The sequence below is a fragment of the Cetorhinus maximus genome, chromosome 16, assembly GCF_964194155.1.
Source record: "Cetorhinus maximus chromosome 16, sCetMax3.hap1.1, whole genome shotgun sequence".
Taxonomy (NCBI): domain Eukaryota; kingdom Metazoa; phylum Chordata; class Chondrichthyes; order Lamniformes; family Cetorhinidae; genus Cetorhinus; species Cetorhinus maximus.
The window spans coordinates 41,736,910-41,752,367 of record NC_135894.1 but is presented as its reverse complement, the minus strand read 5'-3'; the positions used below and the strand labels follow the sequence as shown (position 1 = coordinate 41,752,367).

At 37.9% G+C, this 15,458-nt stretch overlaps 1 protein-coding gene across 9 annotated transcripts in view; it reads right to left on the bottom strand.

Annotated features, from left to right (window-relative positions):
- Positions 1–15,458, bottom strand: part of bcor (BCL6 corepressor) — a 283,987-nt gene that overhangs the window by 32,654 nt on the left and 235,875 nt on the right. For 5 of the 9 annotated variants that reach the window (XM_078559746.1, XM_078559744.1, XM_078559747.1 and 2 more), the window contains 6 exons: positions 12,024–14,894; positions 10,633–10,689; positions 10,038–10,218; positions 6,165–6,242; positions 2,202–2,558; positions 8–373 (listed from right to left, as the gene is read on the bottom strand). In XM_078559746.1, the coding sequence (XP_078415872.1) occupies positions 8–373; positions 2,202–2,558; positions 6,165–6,242; positions 10,038–10,218; positions 10,633–10,689; positions 12,024–14,894 (3,910 nt within the window). The remainder of the gene's footprint in view (positions 1–7; positions 374–2,201; positions 2,559–6,164; positions 6,243–10,037; positions 10,219–10,632; positions 10,690–12,023; positions 14,895–15,458) is intronic. The other 4 variants (XM_078559749.1, XM_078559752.1, XM_078559745.1 and 1 more) reach the window with 3 other exon arrangements.

Here is a 15,458-nt window from a genome sequence, read left to right as displayed (position 1 = left end):
AATGTACCTTTTTCAATGTCACTTTTATTGAAGGTCTCTTCAGATCCATTTCTGCTGGATTTGGCCTCTGATCCTTTCCTGGTGTTTCTTTCTTCTACCCTGTCTTTGACTTCTGTTTCCTTTGCCATGAGCTCTGGCTCTTTGGCCCCAGCTAACTCCTTCTTACTGAGCCGGCCTGCCTTGGAAGGAGTGGATCTGTCAGGAGACACTTGCTGCTCCCAGAGTGCCCTTAGATGGTGCAGGTGCCTTTGCTTGCGGGGATGCAGCCCTGTCAGCTCAATGCACACCTTTAGGTTTGTTACTTCACTTGAATGTGAGTCTTCTGAATTGTCTGTGGATTCATCATTCATCTCCTTCTCAGTCCATTCATCTACTGTGAAAATAGTTCAGGTCAATGAAACATGCCCTACAGCTAATAACACTACAACAAACCCTTAGGTAGCACTAATATTTTGAGCAACAGAGGACCATAACGATTTTAATACCAATGTATTCTCAATAATACAAGTGCATTATTTTCTGTATTCACAACATAATGATACTGGAGGAATGAGACTTGCAGTAACTCTGAAGTTAATTTTAGCAAATGAAAGAATTAACTATTTAAAGGCAGCAGTAACATTTTTCTACCCTATCAAGATTCCCAATTCTGTTCATGATGTATAATCACTATTATTGAAAAGGCAAAATAAAAATTAATATGGATTCTGACTTGGGTTTTTTTTGCATTTAAAGGTTTGGATTTTGCTTGCATATAGTACAGCTCCTAAATTCAAACAATGACATGTATTTACTTAAGAAATGTGCTAATTTCCTATGACGGTGCACTTACATATGCACAGTGCTGATATGAAGTTGTAACCTGAATGGATCCTTTTTTTATATATACTAAAGTATGGTCTACATCAAAAAACTATACTCTTGAGACAGAATTGCTATCAGCTGTGAATATATAATTTGCTTTGTTATTGATAAATTGATAAGAATGAACTCCCTGATGGATCAGTATACTGCTTGATGTGGTACAGACCAGGAAAATTCAAAATCAATACATATTCTGTGCCACGTTAGGTGATCAACCAAGTTACAAGTAGGGACACTACAGCTGGCCTCAGTAACCCCAGGCTAGCAAGGGAAAGTACAAACAAAAATGGTGTGATGCTACTCCTCATTGCCATCCAATGATTACCACATGAAAAGTGTGTGTGCTTGTACATGCATGTTGGATGGCAACAAGAGTGGGTAGTTATGGTATCTTCCTTGTGGTCAAAGCCTACCAGCACTCATTGTCTAGGTTTATAGATGTAGAATGACTACTTCAGGGCAAGTGGGGTAGAAATTGGAGAAATAAGTAAAAGACCCCAAAAAAATCAAAGAGTCAGATATTTAAAAGCTGCAAACTTATCCCTTAAAAATGAGTGATTTTCTGTTTTGTTGCCACGTTGGTTTTCCTTCCGACTCGATATTATCCGTTTTGGCCAGGACAACTCAAACAGTGGGCTCTATGCTCAGCTATCATAAATCTTACCTCACAGGAATACTCCTCTATGCTGAGGTATTCAACTTAATAGCCTGGCCTAGATCTGAGGAAACAGACCTACCAGGGACAACTAAATTAAGGCCCAGATTTGAACATAAGGGTTGCAGCATTTGAGTTCAGTATTGCACTGGTCCAGCCAGCAGACAGTCACAATTACTCACTCTTTAAATGTTAAGTTTTTAAGGCCTGAACAAGCAGGCCTTAAAAACTTAAATATGATAAAATTATAATTCTCAACTAACTCAAAGGATACAGTGAGTTGGAGTCTGATTTTTGCACTTTGTTTCAAATCTCTTTTACAATATTTTATATTTAGAAGTTAAGAAAATTATTTTTTCCAAATACTTTGTAACAGAATGTACATTTGCACTTTTGGAACAACTAAGGCTACTTCAGTGCTCAAAGTGTTTTGACATATTTGTTTATATTTCTGAAAAGGAGAAGGAACTTTGAAATCTTTTGTCTATATCAACAGAAAGTTATGCTTTAAATATGTGCCACAGGTGTTTATTCGGCTGGACTTCTGAAGAAGAAAGTGGTTTTCAACCCAGCCTGGTATACATGATGTATTTTACCCATTCCAAATTACTGACTTTTAAAATTATTCCTCACAATTATAAACATATGCAACCAACAAAGTGCAAAGTATTATCGTTCTCACCTATGATGGAACTTCGTCTTTTTCTTTTCATCTTGAAAATTTCTGGCTCTACAGCTTGACTGATGCATTTCTCATTATATCCCTTCATCTCTGATTGTACTTCATGAGTGTTTATTTCATCCTGCTTGTCCTGTAACCTTTCCTTGCAATATTGGCTATTCTTGTCAAAGCTCGACTCAGAACTGTAGCTAGCATCCTTGTGATGATATGTTCGTAGAGTTTTATCAAAGTCCTCATTAGATGCAGGTTCTTTCTCAGTGGTGGAACTCTCTGTATTGGTTTGGTCAGTCCAATATTCTCCATTTTTATAATTTTCAACCAATCCATCTAGGTGTTTTGCATTACCATCTAGATCATCTGCAAAAAAAAATGGCTGATTAGTTCTCAAATAAATTTCCTATGTTCTGTTTGATAATAAGCAGATTTCTCAACTATCTATTTTGTTTATTGCGAAAGAAAATAAAATTTTAAAAATATCAAAAGCACCAAAACAAAGTTAACTTATGACAAGCAAACAGGCCTGATATAAACACCAGAATACTCAGGACAGTAGTGACAAATTGGCAGCAGCTCTAATCATAATTTTCCAAAATTTGTATGAACTAGGAACTGTGCCAAATGACTAGAGGCTGACAAACATTCAAAAAAGGGGAAAGGAATAAACCAAGTAACTATAGACAACTTGGCCTCACATCAATAATGGCAAAATTACTGATCGTCAAAATGAGTGCCCAAAACTGGAGGAATGCTTAGAGAATTATAGGGCTGGAGAAGATTACGGAGACAGGGAAGAGTGAATCCATGATGGGATTTGAACATGAATATATGACACTTAAATCTGGCATGTTGGGGAACCAGGAGCCCAAATATGAATTACCCAATAAAGAATGCACATACCATAAATAAAACAAGTGAGTTAGAAGTACAAATTCCATTTTAATGGTACTTAGCAGCCATTACAGAGGCCTGGATACAAGAAGGGAATAAATTGGGAGCTAAATGTTCTAGCAATGCCAACAACTTATATTTCTACAGCACTATTAACATAGTAAAACATGCCAAGATACTTCACAGGGGCTTTATCAAACAAAATTTGACATGAGCCAGGTGACCTATTTAGGGCAGGTGACCAAAAGCTTGGTGAAATGAGTAGGTTTTAAGGGGCATCTTAAAAGAGGAATGAGAGGTAGAGAGGTGGAGAAGTTTAGGGAAGGAATTCCAGAACTTAATGTCTTGGCAGCTGAAGGCATAGCCACCAATGGTGAAGCAATTAAAACTGCAGATCCTCAAGAAGCCAGAATTAGATGAGTGCAGGTATCTCATAGGGTTGTGAGGCTGGAGGGGGTCACAGAGATAGGGGGAGGCAAGATTATGGAGGGATTTGAAAACAAGGATGAGAATTTAAAAATCAAGGCGTTGCTTAACTGGGAGCCGACGTAGGTCAGTGAGTATAGGGACGTTGGGTTAACAGGACTTGATGCAAGTTAAGAAACAAGTGGTAAAGTTTTAGATGACCACAAGTTTACAGCAGGTAGAATGTGAGAGGCCAGCCAGCAGTGCGTTGGCATAGTTAAGTCTATAGGGTTTCAGCAAATAAGGCAGGGGTGGAGTTGGGTGGAGATGGAAATTTGCAGTCTTAGTGATGGCAAGGATATGGTCTAACGTTCATCATGGAGGTCATGCAGAACACCAAGGTTGCAAACAGTCTGGTTCAGTTGCAGATGGTTGCCAGGAAGAAGGATGGAATTGGTGGCTAGAGTTTGTGGTGGGGACCGAAGACATGGACTTTGGTGTTCACAATATTTAGCTGAAGGAAATTTCTGTGCATCCAATACTGTATGGAAAAACAGTTTGATAATTTAGAGAAGGTGGAAAGATGAGAGAGGTGGTGGCGAGTTAGAACTTGGTGTTGTCAGCCATACATATGACGCTGTTTTTCGATCATGTCACTGAGAGGCAGCAGATTGATGAGAAATAGGAGGGGGCAAAGGATAGATTCTTCGGGGACAGAGGTAATGGCATGGGAGCAGGAAGAGAAGCCATGGCAGTGCTTCTCTGACACTGATTAGATAGCTAAGAATGAAACCAACCAATTGCAGTCACCCCCCACAGCTGGACAACAGCGAGGAGGTGTTGAAGAAGAAGGATGGTGTGGTCAACCATGTTAAAGGCTGCTGACAGGACAAGGAAAAATAGTTTACCCTTGTCAGAGTGACATAGGCTGTCATTTCTGATTTTGATAAGGGCAGTTTCAGTGCTGTGGGGGAGGTGGAAACCTGATTGCAGGAATTCAAACATGGAAGTCCAGGCTATCGGATTTTAAAAGGGACAGGAAAATTGAGAAAGGGAGTTGCAATATTGATTAAAGACACAATTACAAAAATAGAAGGAAGAGATATCAAGGAGGGTTATCAGGCAGAGGAACTGCCTGATCAGCATGTAAAAGTGACTTGGTTGAAGGTAAAGAGAGTTGTATGTCCAATTTTACACTATTAGTGCAAGAAAATAGAGACATTTAGGAGTGCATGAAAGATAGATCTTTAAAAATAATGAGTTTTCTATGTGGAATCCTAAGACTAAGAATCCTGTGTGATCCCTTTTTCTATGAGCATTCAATTGAAAAAGATGTATAATTAATCTGCACTGACATTGCTTAAGCCACAAAAACAGAATATGCTAGAGATACTCAACAGGTCATGTAACATGTCAAGAAAACATAAGGCAGCTGAGGTTTCAAGTAGAAAATATTTCCCCAGAATTGAAAGACATTACAGATGAACAGCATTTAAGAAGAAATAAGGGAAATCAGGAAAGGAAAAGAAAGGCACAAAACCACACAAGCACACACAGGAGAAGACATAGAATGACCCGTACAAAGCTAATGTGGAAATTAGAAAACAGCTAAAATGCAGAAGTGATATGCTCATGAGACAAAAAAGACAAATATAAGATAGAGCATAAGAAGGGTTCAAAAGTTTTAGTAAGTAGAATGGGAAGTATGAAAAACTGACAAAGTGGAGCAAGTTCACGCAGCCCAGGAGTCTGTTGCAAGATAAAAGTAGGTCGACACCAGAGTGCAGACTACCCTGCCACTGTTGGGAGCAGTGTGAGCAGTTCTTAGAACCCCATTATAGGAAAGATAATGAAACTACAGAAAAGATGCAAGATAGATTTACTATAATACTTCCAGGAATAAGAGAATATAGTTGTAAGAGACTTGAAAAACCAGAATTGTGATAACTACAACAAAGAAGTTTCAGCTGTGGTCTTACAGAAGTGTTTAATATTTTAAACAGCTTTGAGAGGTAATTAATGAAAGATTATTTGGACTAGTCAGTAAACTGGTAACAAGTGGCATAAATTTAGGATTAGTATTAGAAGCATAAAAGGGAAGTTGGGAACATTTTTTCACACATAGGGTTATTACACTAATCACCACAATATTATAAGAGACTATTAAAACTGAGTCATGGTAAACATTTGAAGAAAAATATTAAATGATACAAGGAAAGAGCAGCGAGGTTGGATTAGGGTAGGTAGTTCAAGTGTGGAGCGACAGCAGCAGTGGCACAGGCATTGCCGGCCAAGCTTCTCCCTTGCTGCAATTTCTACAATTCTATTTTTTAATGAGGTGACGGATTTTTACAGTCTCTTCAAAACTAAAGAATGATTTCAGATGTGGAAAACAGCCTGATTTATTTAGCTCTTGTTATGTAATGTGCATATTCTCCAGAACAATAATAGACGTAGAACATAAAGTTGTACATTATGGAAATTGAAAACATTAGTTCCTATCTGAACCTGTATAAACGCGTTCAAGATTTAAGCACAAAATTACAAACAACTTCTGGTCCAAGCAGAGTATTTTTTTCCTTAAATTAATAATGTCTTAATTAGGATTAAAGTGTATGAAGGCTTAATATTTTTTGAACCTTTCTCTGCAACAGCGGAATGTGTACATACCAGACTGGTTTTGAGTTTGCACTTTCAGAAGAAGTGGAATGAAATCTCTGAACCCATTCTTTTGTTTCTTTCGGAAGGCTAATTTAAAAGAATTAAAATTAAAAAGTACAGTTTTTGGTTGGTCAAACAATCATAAATCATAATTCAGTCTTGTAATATTATTCAGCGATAATCTATCAACTAACCACAAATGGGATGGAAGCCTGTAAACTCAGAAATTACTGTTTATGTTATTAAAGTATGAATGCTTAATGTTTCTGGTTTACTATTTTGCAGAAGCATTAACCTCTTTAAAATAAATGAGTTAATGCTTGTATAAAAAAGTGAATGTAGGAATGTCCTTTGAATGTATTAAAACACTTGTTTGCTAATATCACTAACAGCAATTTCAAGTGTCATTGTGCAAATTCTATTTTCATGCTCCTGTTCTTATCTATTATACACACTAAGGTGTTACAGCAAGATTCACGGGATGGTGATCTGGAGTGAGAATCTTAAGGTATTTATGCTGCTGAGCCATATAGACTAGGAAGGTCACCGTTTGATTCTTGGTCTGTGTTGAGTTAGTTAATCACAGGTGAGCAGTGTCCTTAAGCTAGGATTTCAGGAAAGTACAGGTGTGTGCACATTGGCTGAGGACAGGTGGAAGCTTAAATGCAATATTCTGCTGTGATCTAATTGTCTGTCAACACTTACTGCTTAGGCTCATACTTAAAGAAAAAACATACATTAGGCAAGGACTACCAGCACCACTTAAACAGTAATGTACCAAACGTTAGTGACTTTGGAAAAGGTGAACTTCTTACAACGTAAATCTAACTTGCTGGTGTTGCTGTTTCTGACCAACACATGACAATCACTTGTATAACACTGAATTATTTGTGGCTGCTTAAATTACCTAATCACAGCTAACAAGAATCATATGACACATGGCACATCCCGTAATTTATCACTATGTGGTGTACCATGGAAATACTCCATAGCATTGTTGTCATGGTAATAGTTTCAATTCACCACAGCAACCAGGCAGTTTCATTACTGGTCTTTCACTGTCAGATGATTGGCAGGTGAGTAAGTAGACTAACAGGGAATTGAAGTGTCAACCACTAATTCAGCAGCATTAATGAATGACCTTGTGCAGAGAGAACCTATTGGCTGAAACGATCACTGAGACAGGCTAGCTTTCTCTACTCAGGGTGACCTAATGAATAAAGCATTAAAAACTATATGATACTACAAGATGCTGAAATACCACCAGTGATAACCATATAGCTTGCTGAATTATTGGAGATTAAATACAGAGGCAGTCGGTCTTGAAAAACAGTGGATTTAACAATAGAACTATGATGAATACACTAGGTCATTAATTCTGTAGTCTCAGCAATCACATTATTTCACTTTTAGAGCAGAATTTTTGCTTGTTTAGATGACTGACATCATCGTATTCCAAGTAAAGTTGGCCGAATTGGCAAAAGATCAAGAAACTTCAAATGCAAATGAGTTATAGCAGAACCATTTACGGTCATGTTTCCCACAATCTTTAATGCTAGCTTAAGATTCAGTTCACCCAGTTCCCTTTGGCAAAATTGGCCATTTCCCCATGTAGAAATTGAGAATTCTGTCAATTGTGCTGCTGAGAAAGGCATTAGCAGACACTTTAAGTTTTCTCATTTCATAAAATATTTAATTTATTAAGAAACTGTTTACATCAATAGAGCTAGTAAATGATTCAGTATCATTTTTAAAGTTGTTTTTTAGTGATTTTAAATCAGGTTACTCAGATGGAGGGTCGCACATTCTTACTGGACTGGGTTACCAATCTTAACTACATTAGCAAATACATTTTAATGGAAAGAAAGAATAAGTGCTTGCATTCTATAATGCTATCTGACTGCTGGTTCATGAAAGATTTTACATTTTTGAATAGGCAAATTAATTTTATTGAACCTTGAACAGTAACTTAACCAGTGAAATTCTGAATGCATTTTAGGTGCAATTTCCTGATTGCACTCAAAGCATAAACTCCACCCTATCATTGTTATTTTTAAACAGGGGCCTCCAATACTCCAACCAGATGATGTTACAGCAGATCAATGGTTTCTAACTGACAATGATCTTGAAATCACACTCAGGGATAAAAGTGTTTCTGAAATTTCTTCATTTGCTACCAAACCCAGTGGATTAAAGAGATTTGAGATGAATGGAACAAGCATTTATTTGCTATTATTGTACAGTGTACTTTCATAATCAGTAGCTAAAAATCATGATTGCCGAACTTGGTTGTTAAAAGCCTTCCCTCTCCTCCTTAACCACAACTGAAGCAGTCTTGCTGGTATTGTGGCTCTTCTGTTTAAAACTGGGGCTTCAAAACTATATTCAAGAATATTTTCACAAACCACCACAAACCTGTCATTAGGCATGTGCATATATTTGCCTTTTATCTTCCGCATGAAAACAGCCAAGATGGAGGTGCCACAGTGTTGCTAAATGGCCCCAAGATTTTTAATCTCTAGTGGAGGAGGGAGAAGGCTTCAGACACACCAGGGTTGGCAATTTTCGTAGCAAGTTTATTTTTGATGCTACCACTGCTGATATTTAAAAACTCACTAAATTTCAAAACAGCAGTTATTGGTCTCAATTGCAGGCAAGTTAGCAAAACAGACCAGGGTACAGTGTGGCCATGAATCACTTCAAGTATCACTAAATAGTATGCTGTAACAAGTATTTTCAGGACAATTTTTCTTGGTCACGTATGTATGTTTAAGTTAGCATTATTTTGGCTGTACATAGAAAATAAGCTACAATGTTGTTGATTTCTGAGTACTTGCTGACAAATAAGAATGCAACATATGTTAGGGAAATTATTAGGACAGGCAATGATCATCATTAATACAAGAGATAGCTGTTCAAGACTCTACAATGGACAGGGGTTAGAACAGATTTGTAAATAATAATAAATATTGTTGATTTTATTTCCTACAGCATGGTGGCTGAATGGCCATATGATTTCCCATTATAAAGTAGAAAGTTTTATTTAAAAATAAAAATAATTTTAAAAAGTGGACTGGTGTAATGATGTAAGCCAATAAATTCTCTTTTCTTGCCTTCAGTTGCCAAGATCCTAACCTCTGGAATTTCCTCCCTAAAACTATCCACCTCGCTACCTTTTTTTCCTTTTTCAAGACACTCCTTAAAAGCTGCCTCTTTGACCAAGCTTTTGATCATCTGCCCTAATATCTCCTATGTGTCTGTGTCAAACTGTGTTTGATAATGCTCCTGTAAAGCACCTTGGGACTTTTAATTACATTAATTGTGCTACATAAATGCAAGCTTTTGTTGTTGCATTATAATACTCCTGTATATTTTATGACTATATAATAAATATCCCACACCATGGTTATGTGAAACCTGATGAAGTTCCAAGAAGCACAGCAAAAATATGCTGTTCGATAAATTAGTTTACTTCTGTACAATGTGAAAAATATCTAATCAAGGTCACTGAATAGAAAACCTAATTCACCGCACTTTAATCCTGTTTGAAATTCCTATTTACTTGCCAGAATAAAGTTCAAAATTTCTCAATTGGTGATGAAACGCTGAATTTTATTGTCCAAATAGCTTTAATATATCCTAAAAGGGTATGTACTATTGTAGATCTGCAATGTCTATACAGAATTAAACAGCAGCTCTAACTACTTTTGGAGACGTACTATGCTTTTCATCACATCAGTCACTTTATCAATGATTTGATAGCCATCAATAAGAAAATGACTCTTCATGGGAATTTAAGTGCACTAATCATTACTAGAGACTGTAATCAGCTTTTTTTTGTGTAAGTAACCTCCTAACATTGCAACTGCTGATATCACTCACCTTCATCAAAATTTTCTACTAAAGTATTCTCTTCTTCTGAATCTCCCTTTGACTTCTTTTCCTTCTTCCCTGTGAAGTTTTTGCTCTCTGTGTCACTTAATTTGTTGTCCTCTAATGAGTCTTCAGATACTCTATCATCCCGTTGCTTCATCTCAAGCTCAGAGAAACGCATCATAGCACGCTAGAACCATAAATGAAAAGATGAAATAATGACATATTCTGTTAGTGACACTTTATCAATGGTATCAAATTTGTCTTATTTTCACCCCTGTACTGTTGAAACCGTTGAAAGGTTTTCTAAAACACTGAACAGTGTTCTTAAGTTGTACTGATGGACTATTTAATAAAATGAACAGCTATAGTGTCCCCATGAAAAAGGGAAAATGTTGTATGTTACAAAAAACCCAGTATATTTCTGTTGCACACAATCCTGAAACATGCTTGAGAGTTTCAACACAACACAAGGGAAGTAGTTTGTACACTCATCTTGGGGTCCACATCTATTGGCTCACTGCCCAAACTTTGTTAATGAAAATCATTTAACAGTTCTTTTCATTTTAGTTAAAACAATCTGAGAAAAATCTTAAGAACTGACCTCACAGCAAGCAGCAGGCTGATATAAAATACTGTCCTCTTGTGATAATCCTTCCATCTATTCAATTAAAATGATCACTCAGTGGGGAACTTTTTCATTCATTTTTACAGACATAAACCAATATTTCACAATAAGAATGAAAATCAAGTGGCTTATCACCTATCAAAGATATGTGTAAAGCTGCAATGTTTACTGAAGATCTTACAAACAATAAACACGTATAGAATGTTGAGTACAAATGTGCGAAAAAAAGCAAAGCATGAATTGGAAGGAATTCACCTTTTTCATACCACAGCAGGTGGACCCATACATATATACTGTCACTACCACAGGGGGAAAAGTTTATTTTTGTGGGCCTACTGACCATGATGTCGCTAATTGGTTTCACCTCTGCATACTTCCTGGTTTAAAGATATCGTGCAAGAGCAATAACAGTGGACAACGTTTAACATTTGAGCATGCTACAAAAATATAGAAGGGTGTCCATTGAGATGAACTACATTTGTGTATCCAGTTCCAAAATTGAGCAGCACAACCATGAATACAAGGACAAAGCAAAAACGTGACAGTGTACAAGTCTACAGCACATTCCCAGACCATCCAACCTTTTAAAAATATATATATAATACACACACACACACACACATACACAAATTTTTCCCCATTTTCTTTCTTGAAAACATGTTTTGCATGTTTGGGATGATTCGACTATATAGAAGAAGATCATTGATAATGAAAAACAAAGGGCATGTGATCTCAATGGCACAATATCACAAGACTGCTGGCAAGGAGGTGCAAAACTTTTGAGACAAGTCAAAACATTATATGGGTACAGCAGCCTAGTGTTATGATAATAGACTAGCAACCAGCAGGTCTTGAGTTCAATTTCACCATGACAATTCGAGAAACCAATTCGAGAAATCCAAAATATTTGGTAACTTGTGGATAAAATTACCATGAAAGCTACAGTTTTGTCATTAATCCTGCAAGCCTTGCCAAGTCTATCCTACATGTGACTCATGTCCAATAATGTGGCTGGCCTTTAATGCCCTCAGGACAATTAGGGAGGAACAGTAACTATTGCCTTGCCTGTGTTGCCAATATCCCAAGAACAATTTAGATTAATTGTTGTTATGCATCATTACTCGCATGCTCATGAAATTGTTACAATAGAATAATCAACAAGACAATTCTATACCACAGCATCATTTTGGATACAATTCAAGGCAGAAGGCTTAAAAAAAAGACTGTTCTCTCTGAATTTCACATAGTTTCAGTACAGCTAAACTTTTCTCAAGCACTGAGAATATCAAATGTTGAAAACTAAAGATATTATAAGCTTTTTAGCAATTTAAGTATATTAGTTACTGACAAACAAGTTAACAACTCACCTGTAGTGCTCGCTGTTCTCGACTAAGCTGGCTAGAGTCAGCATAGAGTTCTGTTGTGACACACTTAAATTTATCTCCCACGTACCCAGCTGAGTTTGCAATTCGTTTCGTTAGGTTAGATTTTTTCGGCTTCATAAATTTAGCAGCTGCTATGTCCAAGTCATCAGTTCTGTCTTTGGTATCACTGTGATTCAATTGAGCCAAAAACTGCTCAGTTTCAGCACCAAACTCCTTATTGGTATTTGTGTTGCCTGAAGATGCGGCAACACTATCAACGATACGACCGCTCGCCGATAGATCAGCAATCAACTGAACTGTTGTACTTTCTTTACTTTGGCAGTCTGAAATAAAATCTTTGTTTAATTTCTGATCTGGTAAACATTGGCCCTGTGATGAGCTACAGATCTCCACTGCCTTATGGACATCTTTGTCTTTTTGGACACTGTCTTGTACGACAATGGCTTCCACAGGGTCAACTGTTATCTCACTGATTTCCTTTGCAGAATATTGTTTGTTGTTCCCTTCTAGCAGGATGCTCTTTTTAGATGCTTTTGCTTCAATTTTTCCCCATTGATCATTGTGTTCTACCATTAAGTGTTTGTCCTTGTTATCTTTGGCAAATGTTTTGCCATGATTCTTTGGATTAGGACATAAGAGCTCAGCGCCAGCTGAAACATGTAGCTGAGTTGCATTTAATTTTTGTGAAATCTCTGATGGTCTCTCTCTGTTAACTGACTCTTCACTACATCGAAGTCGATCATGTGATCTGGATCGCCGCTGTGCTCCCTCATTCCTTTTCTCTTCTTGAGAAGTGTGTGGCGAGATGATAGGGTTGATTAAGTGTTGAGTGTTGTGAAACACGGTGTATTCACCTCTGCATGTTGGCAAGCTGCTATAAGAAAGTCTATGCTTTGGTGCCAAGTTTCCTGCATATAAATTGCCATTAGGCAATAAGGCAGGATGGGGAAATACAAGTCCTTTATCTGGTAAGGGAAGGTGGCCAATTGGGATTCCTTCTGGTGTAGAGTAGGTGAAATATCTGTTTGGATATGGTAAAGGTGGGGATAGAAATGTCTCATTTGGAGTTAGAAATATTGAACCTGATGAATGGCCACTTTCAGTTGTATGTGACACAAAATCCTGACAACCACCTTTGGTCCCTTTAGTGGTTTGCTTACTGGGTACTGGAGAGGACTGCCCTGTTTGGTGAATCACAGATGTTTTATTTGAGGAGTTATTCCTATGGGCCTTCTCAGCGTGGCCCCAATCAGTACTAACATTTGGTGATGGTGAAGCCGAGGCAGGTCGGCCCAATCCAGAGACTGAACATGGAATATGATTTACAGAACCATTGGAACTCCCAATCCTAGGGCATGAGGAACTTCTCTGATGTGGAATTATACGCTCTAGTGTTTTATTGCTCACCAATATACTACTGGTTTGATGGTCTCCAGGAGAACTAGTACCAGGAATGGCCCAGGTTGAGTGCAATTTGTTGATAATGGCAGGTCTTTCAATAGGGAGATCATTATGTGTAGAAGTTGAAAAACCTTCAGAATGAGTTTCCCTGCTAGACAATGTTTCCCTGCCAGACAATGAAGAGTTGTTTCGCCATTTGCCAGGTGCTAATGTTGGCACCACCTTATCAGTACTCTCAGTCTTTGATACCTGATCACTTGATGTCTCACCACAGCCTACTTTAGAAGACAGATCTAGAGGCTTCTCATTGCAGTCTTTGGTGGGTGTCTGTGTTTCTTGCTGTGACGGAGACTTGGTAGGTTTTTGTTCAGGCTGCGAGTTTCGTGAATGTGTTAATGTTTGTTGGAAGTTTTCACCAGGTTCTGGTGGTTTTGAATTTTTGCTATTTGTTGATCGTGCTGAAGAAGTAAATTCACTACTTAGGCTTAAATAACCATGAGGAGGTGGCATTGAGGGAGAAGTACCAGATATCCTGGCAAGATGTTTCTGAAATTCTGAAGAGCTCTCTCCGATCTGTGATGAGGATAGATGAAGTCGGGAAGGTGGCTTGGGAGATTGCAACAGTGAAGCAGGGTCTGCAGAAATGCTACTAGTATTTGACTTTTCATTAGCTGTAACCCTTGCTTTCTTGCTACTAGACATCTGATGTGTCAAAATGTGTGGATCAACTTGCAATCTAGGATTACCTGTCATTATTCCTGACAGGCATTTATCAGGACAATGAACCATAGAAGACATTATAGGTGATGTTGCAGCTGGTGTAATCCTTAATGGAGAAGGAAGAGATGAAGGTATGTGAGGCAAACCATAGTGTGGAGGTGGTATGTACAAGAAGCGGTCACTGTGACTACAGACAGGTGAGTAAGAGATGTGTTGTGGTAAGCCATAAGAATTCTGTGAAGGTATCAAGCATGTTTTATACATGTTCATTGGGTACTTGCTTGGCGAGTCCACAAATGGATACATCCCCGGCGCTGGGCTCTCCATGTATGGGCTAACCCATGGGAGTCGCAAATAACTAGCACCAGTTCCATTTACTGGAGTTTGTTTACCAGCCGAGGATCCTTCTAGGCTCAATGGTTCACCTCTCGCACCAGCAGCATTTTGTAGTCCAGTTGGTGATTTGTACAGTGTGCTAAAGCTTTCATGAGGCTTTGTGCAACCACTGCCATTTTCTAGGGTTTCTGATGGATGTGATTTATAATTCAAATCAGGCATTCTATCAGTCATAAATCCCAGGCTGGTCATAGCAACTGCAGCCTCTTGTTCCTTTTCATTCCTAAGCCCACGTGCAGTAGGATACATAATACCATTATGGTTTCTCAGCTCTTCTTGCATGATCCCACTGGCAGCTCTAAGACGATCAATTTGTCTCACGGAGGCTGTGTCCACCTAGACAGAATTACAAAAAGATTAATTACATACCTTCTACTTATGTAACCTGTGTTTTTTCAGTTTTAGCTTGTTTTCTGTCATACTCAGAGTTATTATTTTAATAAATTGATAAATTCATTATCAGGTAGCTTGCAAGATTAAAAGAAAACTAGGGTGGGCAAATAAAACAGTCATACAATAGCATAGCAAGCATTTACACCATGCACCTTAGCTCTTAATAGATTATGTCACTACAATATTACTATTTATGAAGGAAAAATAAAGCAACTGTTCTGGTGATTACATAAACTCATTTGCTGTGCATAAAAGATCTACATTTTCATGCTGCTATGCTGCTCTCTTACATCTCTCTGTGATGCACTCGCTCCCAACAAATCAAGACTGACTCCCAACCATGTTGCCCCTTTCTGGGATGTCATTCACATTTGCTATCTCAAGTTAAAGGGTCACCTGGCACATTAGCAGCCAAATGTTTTATCCATTATCGGTGCGATCATATCAAGCCTTAATATGCTTTAGTCTCCAGCCAAAAACTAACAGCAGTTTCAGGAGTCCACACAT